Consider the following 15,942-nt stretch of genomic DNA (forward strand, 5'->3'; position numbering starts at 1 on the left):
AAATAAACAGGAAACATTTTATAATTAGTCTGCCCAAAGGGAGTGCCTTAATATGCTCAAAAGCATCCAAGTGATGTCTTGGAACTAGGAAAGCCCTGGGGATACTCACAGGGCAGTTGGAAGACTCACAGATGAAGTATAAGTCAGTGTGGCCCATATTTGCACAGGTGACCTTAGTAACGGAGGGATGGAAAGGAGTCAGGAAAGAGGAGGTGGCATTTGAGTTCCTACTGACAGCTGAATGCATGCTATATATCTGCACCTCGCACAAGTAGAGAACCTTAGGCAGAATTGTGCTTCCTGCAGACCCAAGGGCTTAGGAACCTCTTAGGCTGGGGTCTCTACCACCAAGGAAAGAGGCCTCAGTAACAGACCAAGCCACGCTGAGACTGCATGGGTGTGGAGAGGGGCAGGGAGTTACCCAGACCTAGTCCCAAGAAATTAAAAGACGCTTACCCCTTGGAAGGAAAGTCATGACCAACCTAGACACCATATTAAAAAGCAGAGACATCACTTTGCCAACAAAGGTCCGTCTAGTCAAGGCTATGGTTTTTCCAGTGGTCATGTATGGATGTGAGAGTTGGACTATAAAGAAAGCTGAGCGCCGAAGAATTGATGGTTTTGAACTGTGATGTTGGGAGTCCTCTTGAGAGTCCCTTGGACTGCAAGGAGAACCAACCAGTCCATCCTAAAGGAGACCAGTCTTGGGTGTTCATTGGAAGGACTGATGTTGAAGCTGAAACTCCAGTACTTTGGCCATCTGATGCGAAGAGCTGACTCATTTGAAAAGACCCTTATGTTGGGAAAGATTGAGGGCCGGAGGAGAAGGGGACGACAGAGGATGAGATGGTTGGATGGCATCACTGACTCAATGGACACGAGTTTGGCTGGACTCTGGGAGTTGGTGATGAACAGGGAGGCCTGGCGTGCTGCACCTCATGGGGTTGCAAAGAGTCGGACACAACTGAGTGACTGAACTGAACTGAACTGAACTGAGTCCCACTGAATGTGTGTCCCCAAGCAGGTCGCTGAACCTCCAAGAATGTTGGTGTGCTTATCCCACATAATGGAACTGCAGAATCTCTCCCTAGGGGCTGTGTTAAGGACATAGGCGAGGAACTTTCTTGATGGTCCAGTGGCTAAGAGTTCTCCTTCCAATGCAGAGGACGTGGGTTTGATCCCTGGTGGGGGAACTAAGATCCTACATGCTGCAGGGCAACTGAGCCTGCATGCTGCAGCAAGAGAAGCCCCCTCACTGCAACTAGACAAAGCCCGTATGCTGCAACAAAGAACCAGTGCAGCCGCACACACATAAAAAAGACACCTGCTAATATATGTGCTGGTCCTTAAACAACTGTGAACAACTGAACAACTGTGGCGTCTCTTGTCTGTGCTCCCCGGCACCACGGCAGTGCCTGAGTCATGGAAGAGATGACCTGTTAGAGCCACATGTCTCCTACATGATCCATCTGCTCCTGGCAGTAGCCAAGGAAGGGATGGTTGGGCTGGCAGGGCTTTGGGAGGCCAGTTCTGTCCAGCGAACACCCTCCCAGACCCAAACACAGACAACTACTCCTGGTTAGAGAGGTTATCTCCTAAACCCAAACAGAGAAGGCTCAGCTGAAATCTGAGACCCAGATTCTTAAGCTTATGGGAAAAAAACAAAAGCTGAAGTCTTGGGCCATGCCAGCTCGAGAGGGCTCACCAGCCCTGCAGTCTCAGACCCCCACCCCCGACCCAGACATCCATCCAAGCAGCTGGAAACCTCTTTGGGTTCAAGGTCCAAGGTTCAACGCTGGTAGAAGTTTAAGGAACGGCTTTTAACCCCAAAGTTGCAGGGAGGCCTTGGCAGGACAAAGAGACATGTATGAATGATTGCTGAGATTCACAAATTTTAACCCTCCAGGCTCTTAGTGGCTGGAAGAAAGAGGGAGATCGGTATCTTTACACTTGATCTTAACTGTCAGGTCAGGCCAGGGCCTCCTATGCACATAGACTTCACGCTGCAGGGCAGTGCTATCTAACACAGTAACCACTAGCCACGTGTGACTACCAAACATTTGAAATGTGGCCGAGCTAAGCTGAGAGGGACAGTAAGTGTAAAACGCATACCGGATCAAAGGCTAAGTTAGAAAAAATAAAACAAAGTATTTCAACAATTTTATGTTGACTGTATATTGGCATGATACTATTTTGTATTGCTGTTGTTTAGTCACCAAGTCATGTCTGACTTTTTTTTTTTACATGTTGGTTTTTTTTTTTTTTTTGGCTGCATTGGGTGCATTTGGCTGCACTAGGTCCCTAAGGGATCTAGTTCCCTAACCAGGGATCAAACCCATGCCCACTGTTTTGGGAGCCCACAGTCTTAGCCACTGGACCACTGGGGAAGTCCCACATGCTGGTTTTTTTGTTTGTTTTGTTTTAAATTATCAAAGATTACAATTGTACAATATGGAGAAGTATAGAATAAAATACAATTATTGGAGGACAATTGCTCTACAATATCGTGTCCGACTCTTGCTATCCCATGCACTGTAGCCCACCAGGCTCCTCTATCCATGGGATTTTCCAGGCAAGAATACTGGAGTGGGTTTCCATTTCCTCCTCCAGGGGATCTTCCCGACCCAGGGTTCGAACCCGTGTTTCCTGCACTGGCAGGTGGATTCTTGACCACTAAGCCCCCTGGGAAACCCACTATTTTGTATGTGTTGGGTTAAATAAAATTCATTATTAAAATTGATTTCATCTTTTTCTTTGTGAGTGTGGATTGCTGGAAATTTTAAAACTGCATATATGATTTGCATTTCTGTTTCTATTTCTGTTAGACAGCCCTGTTGCAGAGGTTCACAAGCCAGGTCCCAGAAGCCCCCAGAGCTGGTCCGCCCATGACACAGATGAGGAAACCAAGGCTCTGTGTGCAGTCAGCTCAGGGGAAGTGCTTGGGGGAAGGAGTGAGCCCCTCTGCTGTAACCTGGTGGCTCCAGTCAGGAGCCATGGCCTCACCCATTTCCTGCCTCACGCCTCCCAGGAGGTTTAGCTTACCTCGGGGGTACCACAAAACGTGGATGTGGTCTCCTCGGGTTCTACACCCTCCTTGCAGAGGCCAAAGTCTGTCAGCACCACGTGTCCCTGTAGAGGAGGGAGGACAGGCATGGGAGGGTGATCTGAGCCAAAAGGATGACCAGGTCTAACCCTAAAGCCCAGATGCCACATCCGGGGCATGGCTGTGGGGTCTGTGTCCCTGGCACAAGCCCGAGATGGAGGCTTCACTCACTCCATGCTTCTAACTTGGATGCCAAGAACAGCACAGGGATGGGGAGACGGCATCGTACTGTCTGCCCTCAGCTCATCACCAACTCACGTCCACACCCAGCAGTTCCAGAATGTCCCTGCTGGAGGGGCCTGGTGGCAGCAGCCCCCTTAATGGAGTAGGGGGTACCCAGAGAACAGAGAGTGAACACACTCTGTGGCTGAGCAAGAGGGGAGCTGGTGGAGGTCATGATGTGAGTGGATACTGCCAGGCTCTGCCCAGATCCCCTCTTTAGGATGTCCTGCCCATCCCCAATGCTGGACCAGTGCCCTCATCCAAAGTCATGCCCCTCTCAAGGGGCAATCCCCATCAGATGACTGGCCAGTACAGTGGCGCAGACGCCCGCATCCTTGCCTCAGTTTGGAACAGTTCTAGAGAGCCATCCCAGCTGGGGTGCACCCCACCCTTGGAAGACCAGCTGAGGTCTCACTTGCAACTGCAGAGCAAGTGTGTGCAGTGCAGATGTGCTGCTTCCTCTGCCCAAACCTGCCCGTCACCCCTTAAATATGTTCCCCAATAACCTTTGGCATCCTACACTCCATTCCAGAGTCTATTTCCAGGGAACTCAGTCTAAGACATGGAAGCACTACAAAATCCTCGAGCCTCTGTGTAACACTACCCCTGCCCCACCACAGGCCTCGTATACACACTCATGAACACAAGTACATGCACATCCATGTACACACAGCAAACATTTACATGCATGTACACAGTCATAGGCACACATGCACACATACACCTGAATGCGTCCCTAGCCATATGCACGCATGCACAATGCATGCACATGCACATATATTCATGGGCACACAGCACACACGTGCAACTATGTGCATGCACACACACACACACACACACACACACACTAACCTGGCAGTCCAAGAGAATGTTTTCTGGTTTCAGGTCCCTGCAGACATTGAAAGAAAAGGGCACTATGATGTTGAAGCCACGCCAGCCCTCCTCCTCAGGCAGAGGACCAAGTTCACTGGGATTTCATCAGGATCTAGGGATCCACACACCCCCTGGCTGTTGGGGCGGAAGGGCCAGGCCTGGCTCTGTGCCACAGGCAGGCCTCACCTGTAAATGATGTTGAGGGAGTGCAGGTAGCCAATGGCGCTGGCCACCTCGGCGGCGTAGAACCGGGCCCGGGGCTCCAGGAACCGGCGCTCCCGCTGCAGGTGAAAGAAGAGCTGGAGGGGGAGGAGGTGTGTGAGAGGGTTCCTGGGGGGCTCCAGCTCCACAGATGCAGGGTTGGAGGCAGCTGGGCAAGTCACCCCCTCTTAAAGCTACAACACCATCATACAAGGAAGGGCATGCCAGCCATCCTACAGAGCTGGCAAAGCGTCAGCAGGAAAGGTGAATTAACAAAAATGGAGCCCCTACTGTGTGCCAGGCTCCAGCCGCACCCTAATACACCTCTACTTTTCTTTTATTCTCCCGACTACCTTCCAGGTTTCAAGTAGGAGGCCAGTTTCACGGAAAAGGAAACTGGAAGTATCAGAGCAGCCAGGTGACTTGCCCAAGGTCACGGACTGTAATTGGCAGAGCCATGATTTGAACCTGAGTGGGTCAGACATGTGCTTTTCCTCTATCCCATGTGATAAAATGATTATGATGGTCAAACTGAGCCCAGGTTAGACCTGCCCTTGGGCCAGTTGCTTCTGTCTAATTTACTGGCAAAGAAAAGTCCTTCACACCTCCACCAGGGAATTTAGGGATGGAGGACACAAAACTTCCCTCTTGGCATCAGGCTAAAGAGCATGAGGTCACACAGGTTAAATCTGGGGTCACTGAGAAGGGCCATCTTGCTCAGAGAGACAGAGGAGGGAGCCCAGCTTTTCCCAGCTGTGCTTCTGGGTCACCAGGTGGCCCCAGATCACAACCACAAAGACTGCTCATTCCCATGCAGTGGTCTATGGTGTAAAATGGGTAAAATTAGAACCACTGACCACAGAGCTCCTCCAACGTTGACCTTTCCCAGGTCCACTGAAGGGATTCTGGGCAGCTTTGCGTGGGAGTCAAGAAATGAAAATGGCTGGGAGTCAGACAGACCTGCCTTCAAATCCTGGCTCTGCCAAGTGCATGCAGGGTAGCCTTGAGCCAGTGAGTTACCTCCCCGAGCCTTGGTCTTTTCAGCTGCAAAACGGGTCTGTGGTAAGGATGAGGGGAGATCATTCCAGAACCTGGTGCACCATGGGTACATGGGATGCGCTCGGGTCACCCACCTCTCCCCCGTTGACGTAGTCCAGCACGAAGTAGAGCTTCTCGGGTGTCTGGAAGGAGTAGCGCAGGCCCACGAGGAAGGGGTGGCGCACATTCTTCAGGAGCACGCTGCGCTCTGCCATGATGTGGCTCTGCTGCAGAGTTACGAACACACACACACGCATGCACACGCACACACACACACACACACACACACGGGTCGCGTTACCACCCACGCGCCCACCCTGCTCAAATCCCCACCATGGCTCCTCACTGCCCTCAGGCCCAAGCCCGGGGGGCCTTGCCCAACATTCAGGGCTCGAGTGGTCCACCTCATCCCCCGCCAGTGCAGCTGGGTGCAGCTCCAGCCCTGGGTCCAAATTCCCTGCCCCCTCACCCCAGTGCAAGTGTTAGTTGCTCAGTCTTTTCTGATTCTTTCACCAAACCTCACGGACTATAGCCCTCTCGGGCACCTCTGTCCATGGAATTCTCCACTCAAGAATACCGGAGTGGCTTGCCATTCCCTTCTCCAGGGGATCTTCCTGACCCAGGGATTGAACCCAGTCTCCTGGCATTGCAGGCAGATTCTTTACCATCTGAGCCACCAGGGAAGCCTCAACAAAGCTGCAAGATGACTGAATAGATGAGTTCCAAGGACAAGCTCTCAGAGAAAAGAAGGCAGGCACTATGCACATCCAGGCCTCTGTTCCTGTTCCCCTGCCTGGACGCCTCTTTTCAGACCATCAAAAACCTATCTTCGAGGCTGCCTCCTTCACCAAGACCTGCCCCGTGAGCTCCTTTTTAACCTTAGTTCCCTCTCCTGAGTCCTCTGACTTAACATTCCATCCTTCCTCGGGGCCTGTTCTGTCCTTCTCATGGAGTTGGCGTTAGAGAGACTCAAATCAGTGGAACCATCTAGAACTCCTGGAAGGCTGTGGCCTGAAGGGCCTTTGGCGAGCCTGAAGTGCGACCCCCACATTGCACAGGTGGGGAGGCTGGCACTAACAGGGCTGAAGACTGGTTCGCCATGGAGCCCTGGATCTTCAGGGGAAGGCAGAGGGCCGGGCCGGGGCCACCTGCAGGCCCACCAGGCGAGGCGGTTAGCCTGCCTTCCTGGAGAGGGGCCAGCATCCCACCCAGCCCCTCTGACCTGGACCACCTCTATGCTCAGAGTTGGACCCATCATTGGAAGCCACCTGAGGCTGGGGGTCAAGAGGCAGGAGAGGAGATGCCTGGGCCCAAGCCCTGGTACCTCTTTCTTCTTTAAGATGGACTTTTTCTGCAGCACCTTCACTGCGTAGAACATCCCGTCGGACTTGTGCTTGGCCAGGAGGACCTGAGCAGGAGGACAAATGCAGAACCCGCAGGTGACTACTCCTCTGGGTTTTGGGTTTCTTGATGGTGGTGCAGACCTCCAGTTCCAGCCGTGTGCCCATGATTCTGCAGGTTGTAAGCTCCCACTTTGCACACGCGAGTGACAGCAGGGGGTGGAAGGGGCCGGAAAGGGGGGAAACCCAGGCTTCCCGTGCTCGCAGGTCACTCACCTTCCCATAGTTTCCTTTGCCAATGACTTTGAGGAAGTCAAAGTCCGTGGGCCGGGCACTGGGGCAAGAGGAAGGGACACAGGTCAGCATTTGCCAGCTCGGGAAACCGGGTACATTAGTTCAAATCAGGGCTTCTCTTTAACTTTGAAGCTGGAGAAGGCCATGTTTTTCCAGCCAAGAGGGTCTTCTCAGACTGGCCCCTGCCTCTGGGGATCTCACGATGGAGTAAAAAACGGGCAAGAAATGGAAAAAACCAAACACAACCACATAGAAGGCAAGGACTCTGGCCTCCAAAGACAGAGAAGCGCCTGGAGGGTGGGGGGCTGCTAATAATTCAGGCTTCAGGGGGATATTCCAGCCACAGGGCTCAGCATGAGAAGAGGCTGGGGAATCAGTGGGAAATAAAGCTGGGGGCTGGTCCTGGGCTCAGATGGCAGAGGGTCTTGATGCTGAATCAGAGAACTTGGGTTGTATTCCCAAGGCAAGGGGAGCCAGGCAAGAAAGGGATTGAGAGACTGGAACTCACTTTGGGTTGGCAGAAGGCCCCAGGTTGATATTCCCGTTGGCCCTCGGGGGCTAAAGACATTTAAAGAAAGAGGTGATTAAGATCAGAGGGTCCCGACTCCTTGGCCTCCTCCCTTCCCCCTGGCCCAAGCCCTGCTCCCTTTTCCAACATCTCTGCTAGCGTGCCTGCCTTCTTTCCTGCGTCCCTTTCTCCTTTCCTTCTTTCCATCCATCTACCAACCCACCCAACCATCCACATCTCACCTGCTTCTCATGATAGCCTTGGGAGGCCGCTGGCTGTTGTACCAAATGTGAAGGTAAGAAAACTGAGACCCAGCAGAGAGCCATCGGAGGACTTACAGGCAGCCCCGCTGGCACAAGAATACAGGTGGCCTTGGGGCCAATCCCATAATTTTTCCACCTCACTTACTTTTTGAAGCTCTTGACCAAGTGTCTTTTCTCTTTACCCTTCAAATGGCCTGATTCCATGGGCTCACAGTGATATCGGTGGGCATCCCAGTACTGGGACCATTCACCTGGCTGACGAGGATCTCCCTGGGTTTCCTCGGCCTTGGGAGGAAGGAAGCCCCCTGGTGGTGGCTGGGGGAACCAAGACCCACCTACCTGCGGACTGGGGGTCCCAGCTGGGCTCGAGTCCATGCTGTAGCAATGATCAGGCACGCTCTGGGGACGCAAGGAGGAGCAGGATGAGGGAGGTGCTGCTGGGGAATTAGTGTCGCCTGTATAGGGTGTTAGGCACTGCTGCTCTGTCCTCCCCTGCCTGACTCCCTGCACCTGCCCTAGGCCAGCAATCCCTGTCTGGGACAAGAAATGATGTCCTCTGGGCCCAGCCTCTCTAGTCAGACATCTCAGGAGGGAAGGAGGGAGAATGGTCAGGGGTGGCCCTTCCCAGGCTGAGTCTTTTCAAGCACTGGGGATGGCCAGGGCAGCTCTGATGTCTGGGAAGGCCAAGGCTGGAAGGACTCTTGCAGGGCATAAAGTCTGGACTCTTCCTCCCATTTCAGAGGCGGGGAGCCTGAGGCCTTGAAAGGGACTTGCCTAGGGTCCCACAGCTTGCGAGGGGCAGGCTGGGCTCCCCTGGACCCTATACAGGCATGTTGCCACCCTGGATCCCTAGAGAGAGCCCTGGGTTGGGTGCTGTGTTGACTATCATGTCTCAGCCACAAGGACTTCTGCCTAATGTCCCTGGAGGGGCAGCTGCCTTGGGGACCTTGGGCCAGAATCATGAACAGACCCATGAGCAAGGAGCTAAGACACTTCAGTCGTGTCTGGTTCTTTGCGACCCTATGGACTGTAGCCCTCCAGGCTCCTCTGTCCATGGAACTGTCTAGGCAAGAATACTGGAGTGGGTTGCCATGCCCTCCTCCAGGGGATCTTCCTGACCCGGGGATAGAACTCGCATCTCTCACATCTCCTGCATTGGCAGATGGGTTCTTTACCACTAATGCCAGCTGGGAAGCCCCTGGCTGTGTCTGTTTGAGATAAAACCGTGGAGAGTGTGAACAGCGGTCTGTGTTACCAGGAGCAGGTGGAGGATGCTTATATGTCCAGGCCCTGGCTTGGCAGGCCCAGGACCCCACAGCCCCACCCTAGACTGGAAAGTCAAGAGCAGAAACTGAGATTGCTCTTGGGGATTGCTGGGTACTGCGCCTCCTGAGATCACAGCTTTGGCCTGCAGTGGGGCCCGGGCTGCTGTAGAGACCACTCATCTTTACAAGGGGGCCCTGGAGCAACCACCCCCTGGTCTTCTCGGGAGCTGAGAAAGTGACCACAGGGGAAGCGAGGGAATTTTACCTGTCCAGGCTGCTCTGGGAGGCCCAGCCCCATGGAGCTCTGAGAAGGCGAGCTGCAGAGCTGCCCAAATACGGAGCATAGCCTGGCTTCAGCCAGTGCCCCGAGTCCGTGCTCCTGCAGCCCACACCCCTCCTGGCCGGGCCCTGACAGCCGCTCTGCCAGGCCCTTGCTTCCCCGGCCCCACGTACCTGCACAGCCTGCGGAGAGGCCGCTGGGAGAAGCCGTGGTGGGAGCCGGAGGGTGGACAGTGGACAAGAAGCCCTCTCTGTTCTCCCAACAAGGGCCGAAGTGTCTGTGCCTGGCGCTGGCCCGGCCCCGGCACTCAGCTTGGAACTCCCGGCCGCGGCGAGGGAGCTGTTGATGTCACGCGGGAGCCAGCGGGGCTTAAGAAGGGACCGAAGTCCTCTGTTCCCTCGGGGACATCGCCTCCCCCTGGGGGGTGTGGGTAGAAGGGCGTGAGCAACAGCTGCAGGAGAGCTGGGGTGATGCTGGGGCTTGTTGGAATGCACATGAGCGTGTGGGGTGCGGGTGTGTGTGCAGGTGTTCCATGCAGAGATGTGTGTGTCTGTCTATCTGGTGTATCAGTGTGTCCCTGCGTGTCAAGGTGTTTGTGCAGCAGTGTGACCACGTTTGTGTGATTTTGTCAGTGCGTCTGTACATTGGTGACTGGTCTGTGTGTCTATGTGCTTCAATGAGTCTCTGTGTAGTGTAGTGTGTGAACACGGCAGTGTGTACCTCTATACATGTTAACATGTTGTGTCCATGTGTGTGTCTATGAATACATATGTGTGACAGTGGTTTTTGTGGATTGTGTTCGTATTGGTGTTTATCAGTAAATCTGTGTGTGTGTGTGTGTGTGTGTGTGTGTAGGGGGCCTGTCTGGGAGGAGATATGCTCCCTGGGGCCTACCCTGGCCCACTACAGACCATCTGGGGCTGAAGATGAAGTTCAGAGACCTGGGAGCACTTTGGCTCCCAAGAACCTGCAGGTGCTTCAGGTCTGGGTATCTGGTTCGATCAGCCTGGCCTGGTCTTTGCTGAACACTTGGACTTTGGGGTCCTTCCCGATGGCCCTCCAGGTTCTGACTGCTGTCTCCAGAGCAGGACTGGGAGCTGGCACTCTTTGCTGCAGTGCTGCAATGCTTGCACCTGGACACACCTCTCCTCTAGCAGCAAAATACAAAGAAACTGTATGGGGCTAAAAATAACTGTGTGCATGGGCAGATGGGGCAAATATCTGAACCCAAAGGATACAAAGAAACCAAAAAATCCAACTGCCACTGTTGAGGAGCAGGGTGCCGTGCATGCCTCCTTCACTCAATACCACTTAAGGGTGGGGGCAAGATACCTAAAGCTACTCTTTCGGCCTGACCCTTGGACACACCCCTGTGCTGTGCTTAGTCGCCCCCTTACATCCGATTCTTTGCGATTCCATGGACTGTAGCCCACCAGACTCCTCTGTTCATGGGGATTCTCCAGGCAAGAATACTGGAGTGGGTTGCCGTGCCCTCCTCCAGGGGATCTTCCCAACCCAGGGATCAAACCCAGGTTTCCCGCATTTCAAGTGGATTCTTTACTGTCTGAGCCACCAGGGAAGCCCAAGGATACTACAGTGGGTAGCCTATCCCTTCTTCAGGGGATCTGGCCAACCCAGGAATCGAATTGGGGTCTCCTGCATTGCAGGCATATTCTTTACCAACTGAGCTACCACGAAAGCCCCAGACACACCCCTACTCTCACCCATACAAGGAACAAGCTTGTCCCCCACTCAGGGAGTGAGCAAGCAAGAGGATCTATTGTTTGTTCTTGCTCCCCCTGCTGCAACAGGGGCCCCTGTCTGAATTTCTTGCCTGGTCTCTGGTCAATTTCTATCATTGTGAAGATCAAGAACCCTGGTCGGTATCACCAGGAAGCAGGGTCCCAGCGGCACCCTGGTGCATGATGGCCTGGTGCAATAATCAGGTACTCACAGGGTATCTCTCAAGGAGGTTATACGGGGTGTTCTGGGGAATGAAGGAGTTGACAGGGCCGGACACGGCCCCTGTTCTTCTGGAACTTTCTGTGTGGCTACCACATGCCACACTCAGACCTCTGTAATTCACCACAGTGTGGGGATCTATGGAGCTGGGGCCAAGGGGACTCATCAGAAAGGGACCTGAGCCCATTGGCCTTGGTGGGGGGGGGGGTTCTCTGTAGGATTCGATGTAGGTGGGGGCAGTTATCCAAGAAAAGCCCAAGTGAACAGTATCAGAGCCTTTCATTTTTAAAGAAAATGGAAATGTTGAACCAACACACAGATGGGCAGGATATTATGTTGACAAAACATAACGCCCAGAACAAGGTCATTTCTTTTCAATGACAAGACCCTGATGCAGCCTTCATTTAGGAGCACTGCTTAGAACAGGAAAACAATAATGAAAATAATAGTAACCTCAAGGGCCAAGCGTAGGGTACATCAGAATACTCGCTGACCGTAATAGTTCCCTCTCTGGGACTTACATCCTGAGAGACTGTCCCATTGATAAGTTCCCTTTTCAGCTAAACTCCTTGGAATAGTTGTCTGGACTCAGTTCCTATTCCCTCTTCCTTTCCTCTCTTGGAGCCGTTCCAAAGAGGCTGTTATCCCAACATGCCCCCAAAAGAATAGACCAGTAACCTCCACGTGCCAGAGCCAGATGAACTCTTTGTTCTCATGTCATTCAGTGTCCTGAGGATATGACCCCCTCTTCCCACTTGGCATTAGAATCTGCTGGTTTTCCTCCTACTTCACCAACTGCTTTTTCTCCATCTTTTCCACTGCATTCCCTCTTTTTTTACCCTGAAACACTGGCATGGCCTTTCTCTATACTTGTTCCCCAGTTGACAGCAACCAGTTTAACAGATTTAAGTGTCGACTAAACTCCACAATTCCCAAACTCATCTCTCTAGTTCTGATACACTCCTGACTCTGGATTCTCTGACACTTCACCAGTTAGAGGTCTAGAGGCACCTAACTCTTAACGTGTCCAAAATGAAAGTCCTGACTTGCATTCTTTCCACTCTCCCCAGCCTGCTCCTCCATTGGCATCTATCCCCGAAACGGTACTTCCTCCTACTCAAAGGTTCGAACCAGCAACTAAAATTCATCCTAGAAACTTTGCTCCTTCACCCTGCATCCACCACTACACCATAAAATCACCTTAGACTTTACCTTCAAAATCCCACATATATGTGGGATCTAGAAAAATGGTACAGATGAGCCTATTTGCAGGGCAGGAATAGAGACACAGATGTAGAAAATGGACATGTGGACACAGTGGGGGAAGGGGAGGCTGAGATGAATTGGAAGATTGGGATTGACATATATACACTGCCATGTGTAAAACAGAAAACCAGTGGGAACGGGCTATAAAAAAGCATAGGAAGCCCAGCTTGCTGCTCTGTGATGACTCAGATGGGTGGGATGGGGGTAGGTAGGAGGGAGGTCCAACAGGGAGGGGATGTATGTATGCATATGGCTGATTCACTTCATCATACAGCAGAAACTAACATGACACTGCAAAGCAACTGTATGCTAAATAAGTAAATAAATGAAACTAAATATATCCAGACACCACTGCTGCAACCAGCTGGCCCTGAGCCACCATCATCACTTGCATGGATTATCCCACTCACTTTCCCACTGTGTTCCTATTTCTTACTTGACCCTCTACAATCTTTCTTCACCAAAAACCAGAGTGACCCTTTAAAACTGGAAGTCAGATCATGTGACTTTGTTGCTCAAAAACTCCAGTGTACTTGCCACCAAATTTAGGATTAAAATCCAGTCTTTACCACAGTCTAGGAGATTCCACGTGACCTGGCTCCCACTCCCTCTCCTCCTTGGTCTCCAGGCGTTTCCTTTCTCTATGCTCCAGCTCCTTCTTTGCTGTCCCTCAGAAACACGGAGCACCCTCTGACCTCCTGCCCCTTGCCCTTACATTTCCCTGTGCTTAGAATACCCTTCCTCCAGACATCTGCATGATCGCCTTCCACTCATATCACAGAGCTCTCTGCTCAAACATCACCTCCCAGAGAGGCCCTTTCCATGACCGATTGTCCTGGTTAGGGGTTTCCCGGGATGTGAGACTTTCCGTTTCAACCCGTACAATCCTGGGCAAACCAGGATGGTTGAACACTCTGCAATACCAGTCCCACCCGTTCCTCATCCACATTTTTTTGCTTTATATTTTACTGTATAACACATCACTCTCTGACACCTTATCTTACAACGCTTTGTTTATTTTTTGTCTTGAACTTGAACATTGGCTCTGCAAGGGCAAAGACTACTCTCATTCACTCTGAATCTCTATCATCCAGATCGGAGCCTGGGATAGGGCTGGAGCTCAGTACATATGTGACTAATGAATCAAGGGATGAATTGATAAGATAAACTAGAGTACATCTATAATTTGGAAAATCACTCACTTAAAAAATGACATATTGGCCTATGTAAACAGAAATGGGAACATATACGCGAAACAATGTCAAGGCAAAAAAGCAGGTTTCCAAATGGTAGGTGACCAATGGTAGGTGACTTTGTTAAGAAAATAAAGACATAATGCACATAACCACCAAAGAAAGGCTGGAGAGACATGACCCAAGGTGACAGTGGGGGTAGGTTATCTTAGTTATCTTTTTATCTCTGTACCATTATGTAAAAATTCTCAAGGTGTTGCTGTTCATTTACTACTTGGGTACTAAGTCCTGGTGGGAACTTTGGCTCATTGCCCACCACCACACTGTCCCATGACCTTGACTGTGGTGCCCACACCTGAGCAGTTCTCAGCCTCTTTCTGTCCTGCACCACTGCCTTCTGATTTTCCGACCAGAGGTTGAATGAGCATCAGCATTTTCTCCCAGCTCTTTAGACCTACAGAGACCCCTGCAAACTCTCAGGAGGTGGTCCAAGTTCCTCTGAGAGCCCTCAAGCCTGTTTCTTCCTCTACCTTGCCCCAGCCTAGATGTGCACCCTTCTGCCCCATCACTCCATGTTCCTGCCCTCATCTTCCTGGACATGTTGGATGCAGTGGGAATGGGGTGGTGGTGGTCACACAGTTCCTTCTTTTTGGAACACTCTCTCAACCAACTGATCAGGTCTGCTCCACTAACCCTTTGCATCTGTCCTCACCAGCCTTTCCCATAAGCTTCACCGGACCACCCCCAACCCCATGAACCCTAGCTCCCTTCCTTGTGCCCACTTCTGTTACTACACTGTCTTCACTTTACTGTCATTTATTCATTTGTAAGCCTGCTTGCCCAGTGCCTTGCAATGACATACCAGTGACATTACATACCACTTTGGTCTTATTTTGTTTCTGCAGTGCCATGGGTTAAGAACTATCGTCATTCTCGTTTTGAAAAGGAGGAAACAGGCACAGAGAGGTGAAGTGATGTGACTCAGACATCTAGGCAGCAAATGATATAACTGGGATTTGAACCCAGCCAGTCTGACGCCAAAGCCCATGGCCTGGAATTTCAGGGAGAAGTTAGGAATTTAGAAAAGGAAGGAAGGGGGACTTCCCTGGTGGTCCAGTGGTTAAGACTCTGCACTTCCAATGCAGGGGTGCAGGTTCAAGCTCTGGTTGGGGAACCAAGTTCCCACATACTGCGTGGCACCGCCAAGAAATTAAACAAACATTAATTTTTTTTTAATTAAAATAAGGAAGGAATGAAGTTATTTGGAAGGAAGCAAGGATGAAATGGATTGGTTAGGAAGGAAGAAAGTTAGGCAGCACAGGTAGATGATTAGTTGAGAGGGAAGGAAGGAAAGAAGGGAAGAAGGAAGGGAGGGAAGTGATAGGAAGAAGAAATGAAGGAAAGGAGTTAGGGAGGAGGGTGCCGGAAAGGAAAGGAAGTCAATACGGTAGTTAGGAAGGAAATTAGCTAGGTAGCTAGTTTCCCGTTTTGGCAGACGAACACATTGGCAGGCAGGTGTCCTGCTCACGGTGGAGTCACTCACCTGAAAAAAACTAGGTCCCAGCTCAGGTCCTGGGCTGCAGCCCCATACCCAGCTCTGCCTTCCAGTCTCTCTGCATGGTCCCTCTGACCCACAACCCAATCCTGACTGCCCGAACAACCTTCCCAGGCAGTAGCGACCTGTCACCCACTCTCTCAGGCTCCCAAACCAGCTGAAGTTCAACCTTCAGCTGTGCTGGCTGGGCACTGGCTACCGGGCTTTCCGGTTACTAATTAACCGCTGGACCTGAATCACCATGCTGGCGGTGCTCACTGGCTCCTCCACTGGGCCCTGCCCTGGGGACCGTCTTTTAAAAGGTACAGCACAACTTACGTTATGTGACCTTGGGCAAGTGACTCCAGCTCCCGGAACGTCGTGTGAATCTGTGATGATGCCCAACAGGGAGGGGCTCTGAAGTCCCTTTAATGCTGTCACATTTCACTCTCTGAAATCTTGCCCCCACCAACCCCACCTCCAAGCCCTGCTGAAATCGCAGCCTTCCCTGATTCCATTAGCAGAGTCACTATCCCTTTTGCTTAGAGTCTGAGAAATTGACCAAGGAAGGCGCTTGTTCTGCACAGTTCTCACTAATGG

General features: G+C 51.8%; 1 protein-coding gene across 2 annotated transcripts in view; it reads right to left on the reverse strand.

Moving 5' to 3' along the window:
• SGK2 (serum/glucocorticoid regulated kinase 2) overlaps positions 1-15,570 on the reverse strand; it is a 25,432-nt gene extending 9,862 nt beyond the window's left edge. Inside the window, exons 1-10 of one of the 2 annotated variants that reach the window (XM_010829133.1) lie at positions 15,352-15,570; positions 9,561-9,804; positions 8,182-8,241; positions 7,580-7,629; positions 7,054-7,111; positions 6,762-6,845; positions 5,533-5,664; positions 4,385-4,497; positions 4,178-4,214; positions 3,043-3,129 (exon numbers count right to left, since the gene is read on the reverse strand). In XM_010829133.1, coding sequence (XP_010827435.1) covers positions 3,043-3,129; positions 4,178-4,214; positions 4,385-4,497; positions 5,533-5,664; positions 6,762-6,845; positions 7,054-7,111; positions 7,580-7,629; positions 8,182-8,217 — 597 coding nt within the window. In that variant the 5' untranslated portion in view covers positions 8,218-8,241; positions 9,561-9,804; positions 15,352-15,570. The remainder of the gene's footprint in view (positions 1-3,042; positions 3,130-4,177; positions 4,215-4,384; positions 4,498-5,532; positions 5,665-6,761; positions 6,846-7,053; positions 7,112-7,579; positions 7,630-8,181; positions 8,242-9,560; positions 9,805-15,351) is intronic. The other variant, XM_010829134.1, reaches the window with a different exon arrangement.
• Between the last annotated feature and the right edge of the window lie 372 nt (positions 15,571-15,942).

This window comes from Bison bison, unplaced genomic scaffold, assembly GCF_000754665.1.
Source record: "Bison bison bison isolate TAMUID 2011002044 unplaced genomic scaffold, Bison_UMD1.0 scf7180017864500, whole genome shotgun sequence".
Lineage (NCBI taxonomy): Eukaryota > Metazoa > Chordata > Mammalia > Artiodactyla > Bovidae > Bison > Bison bison.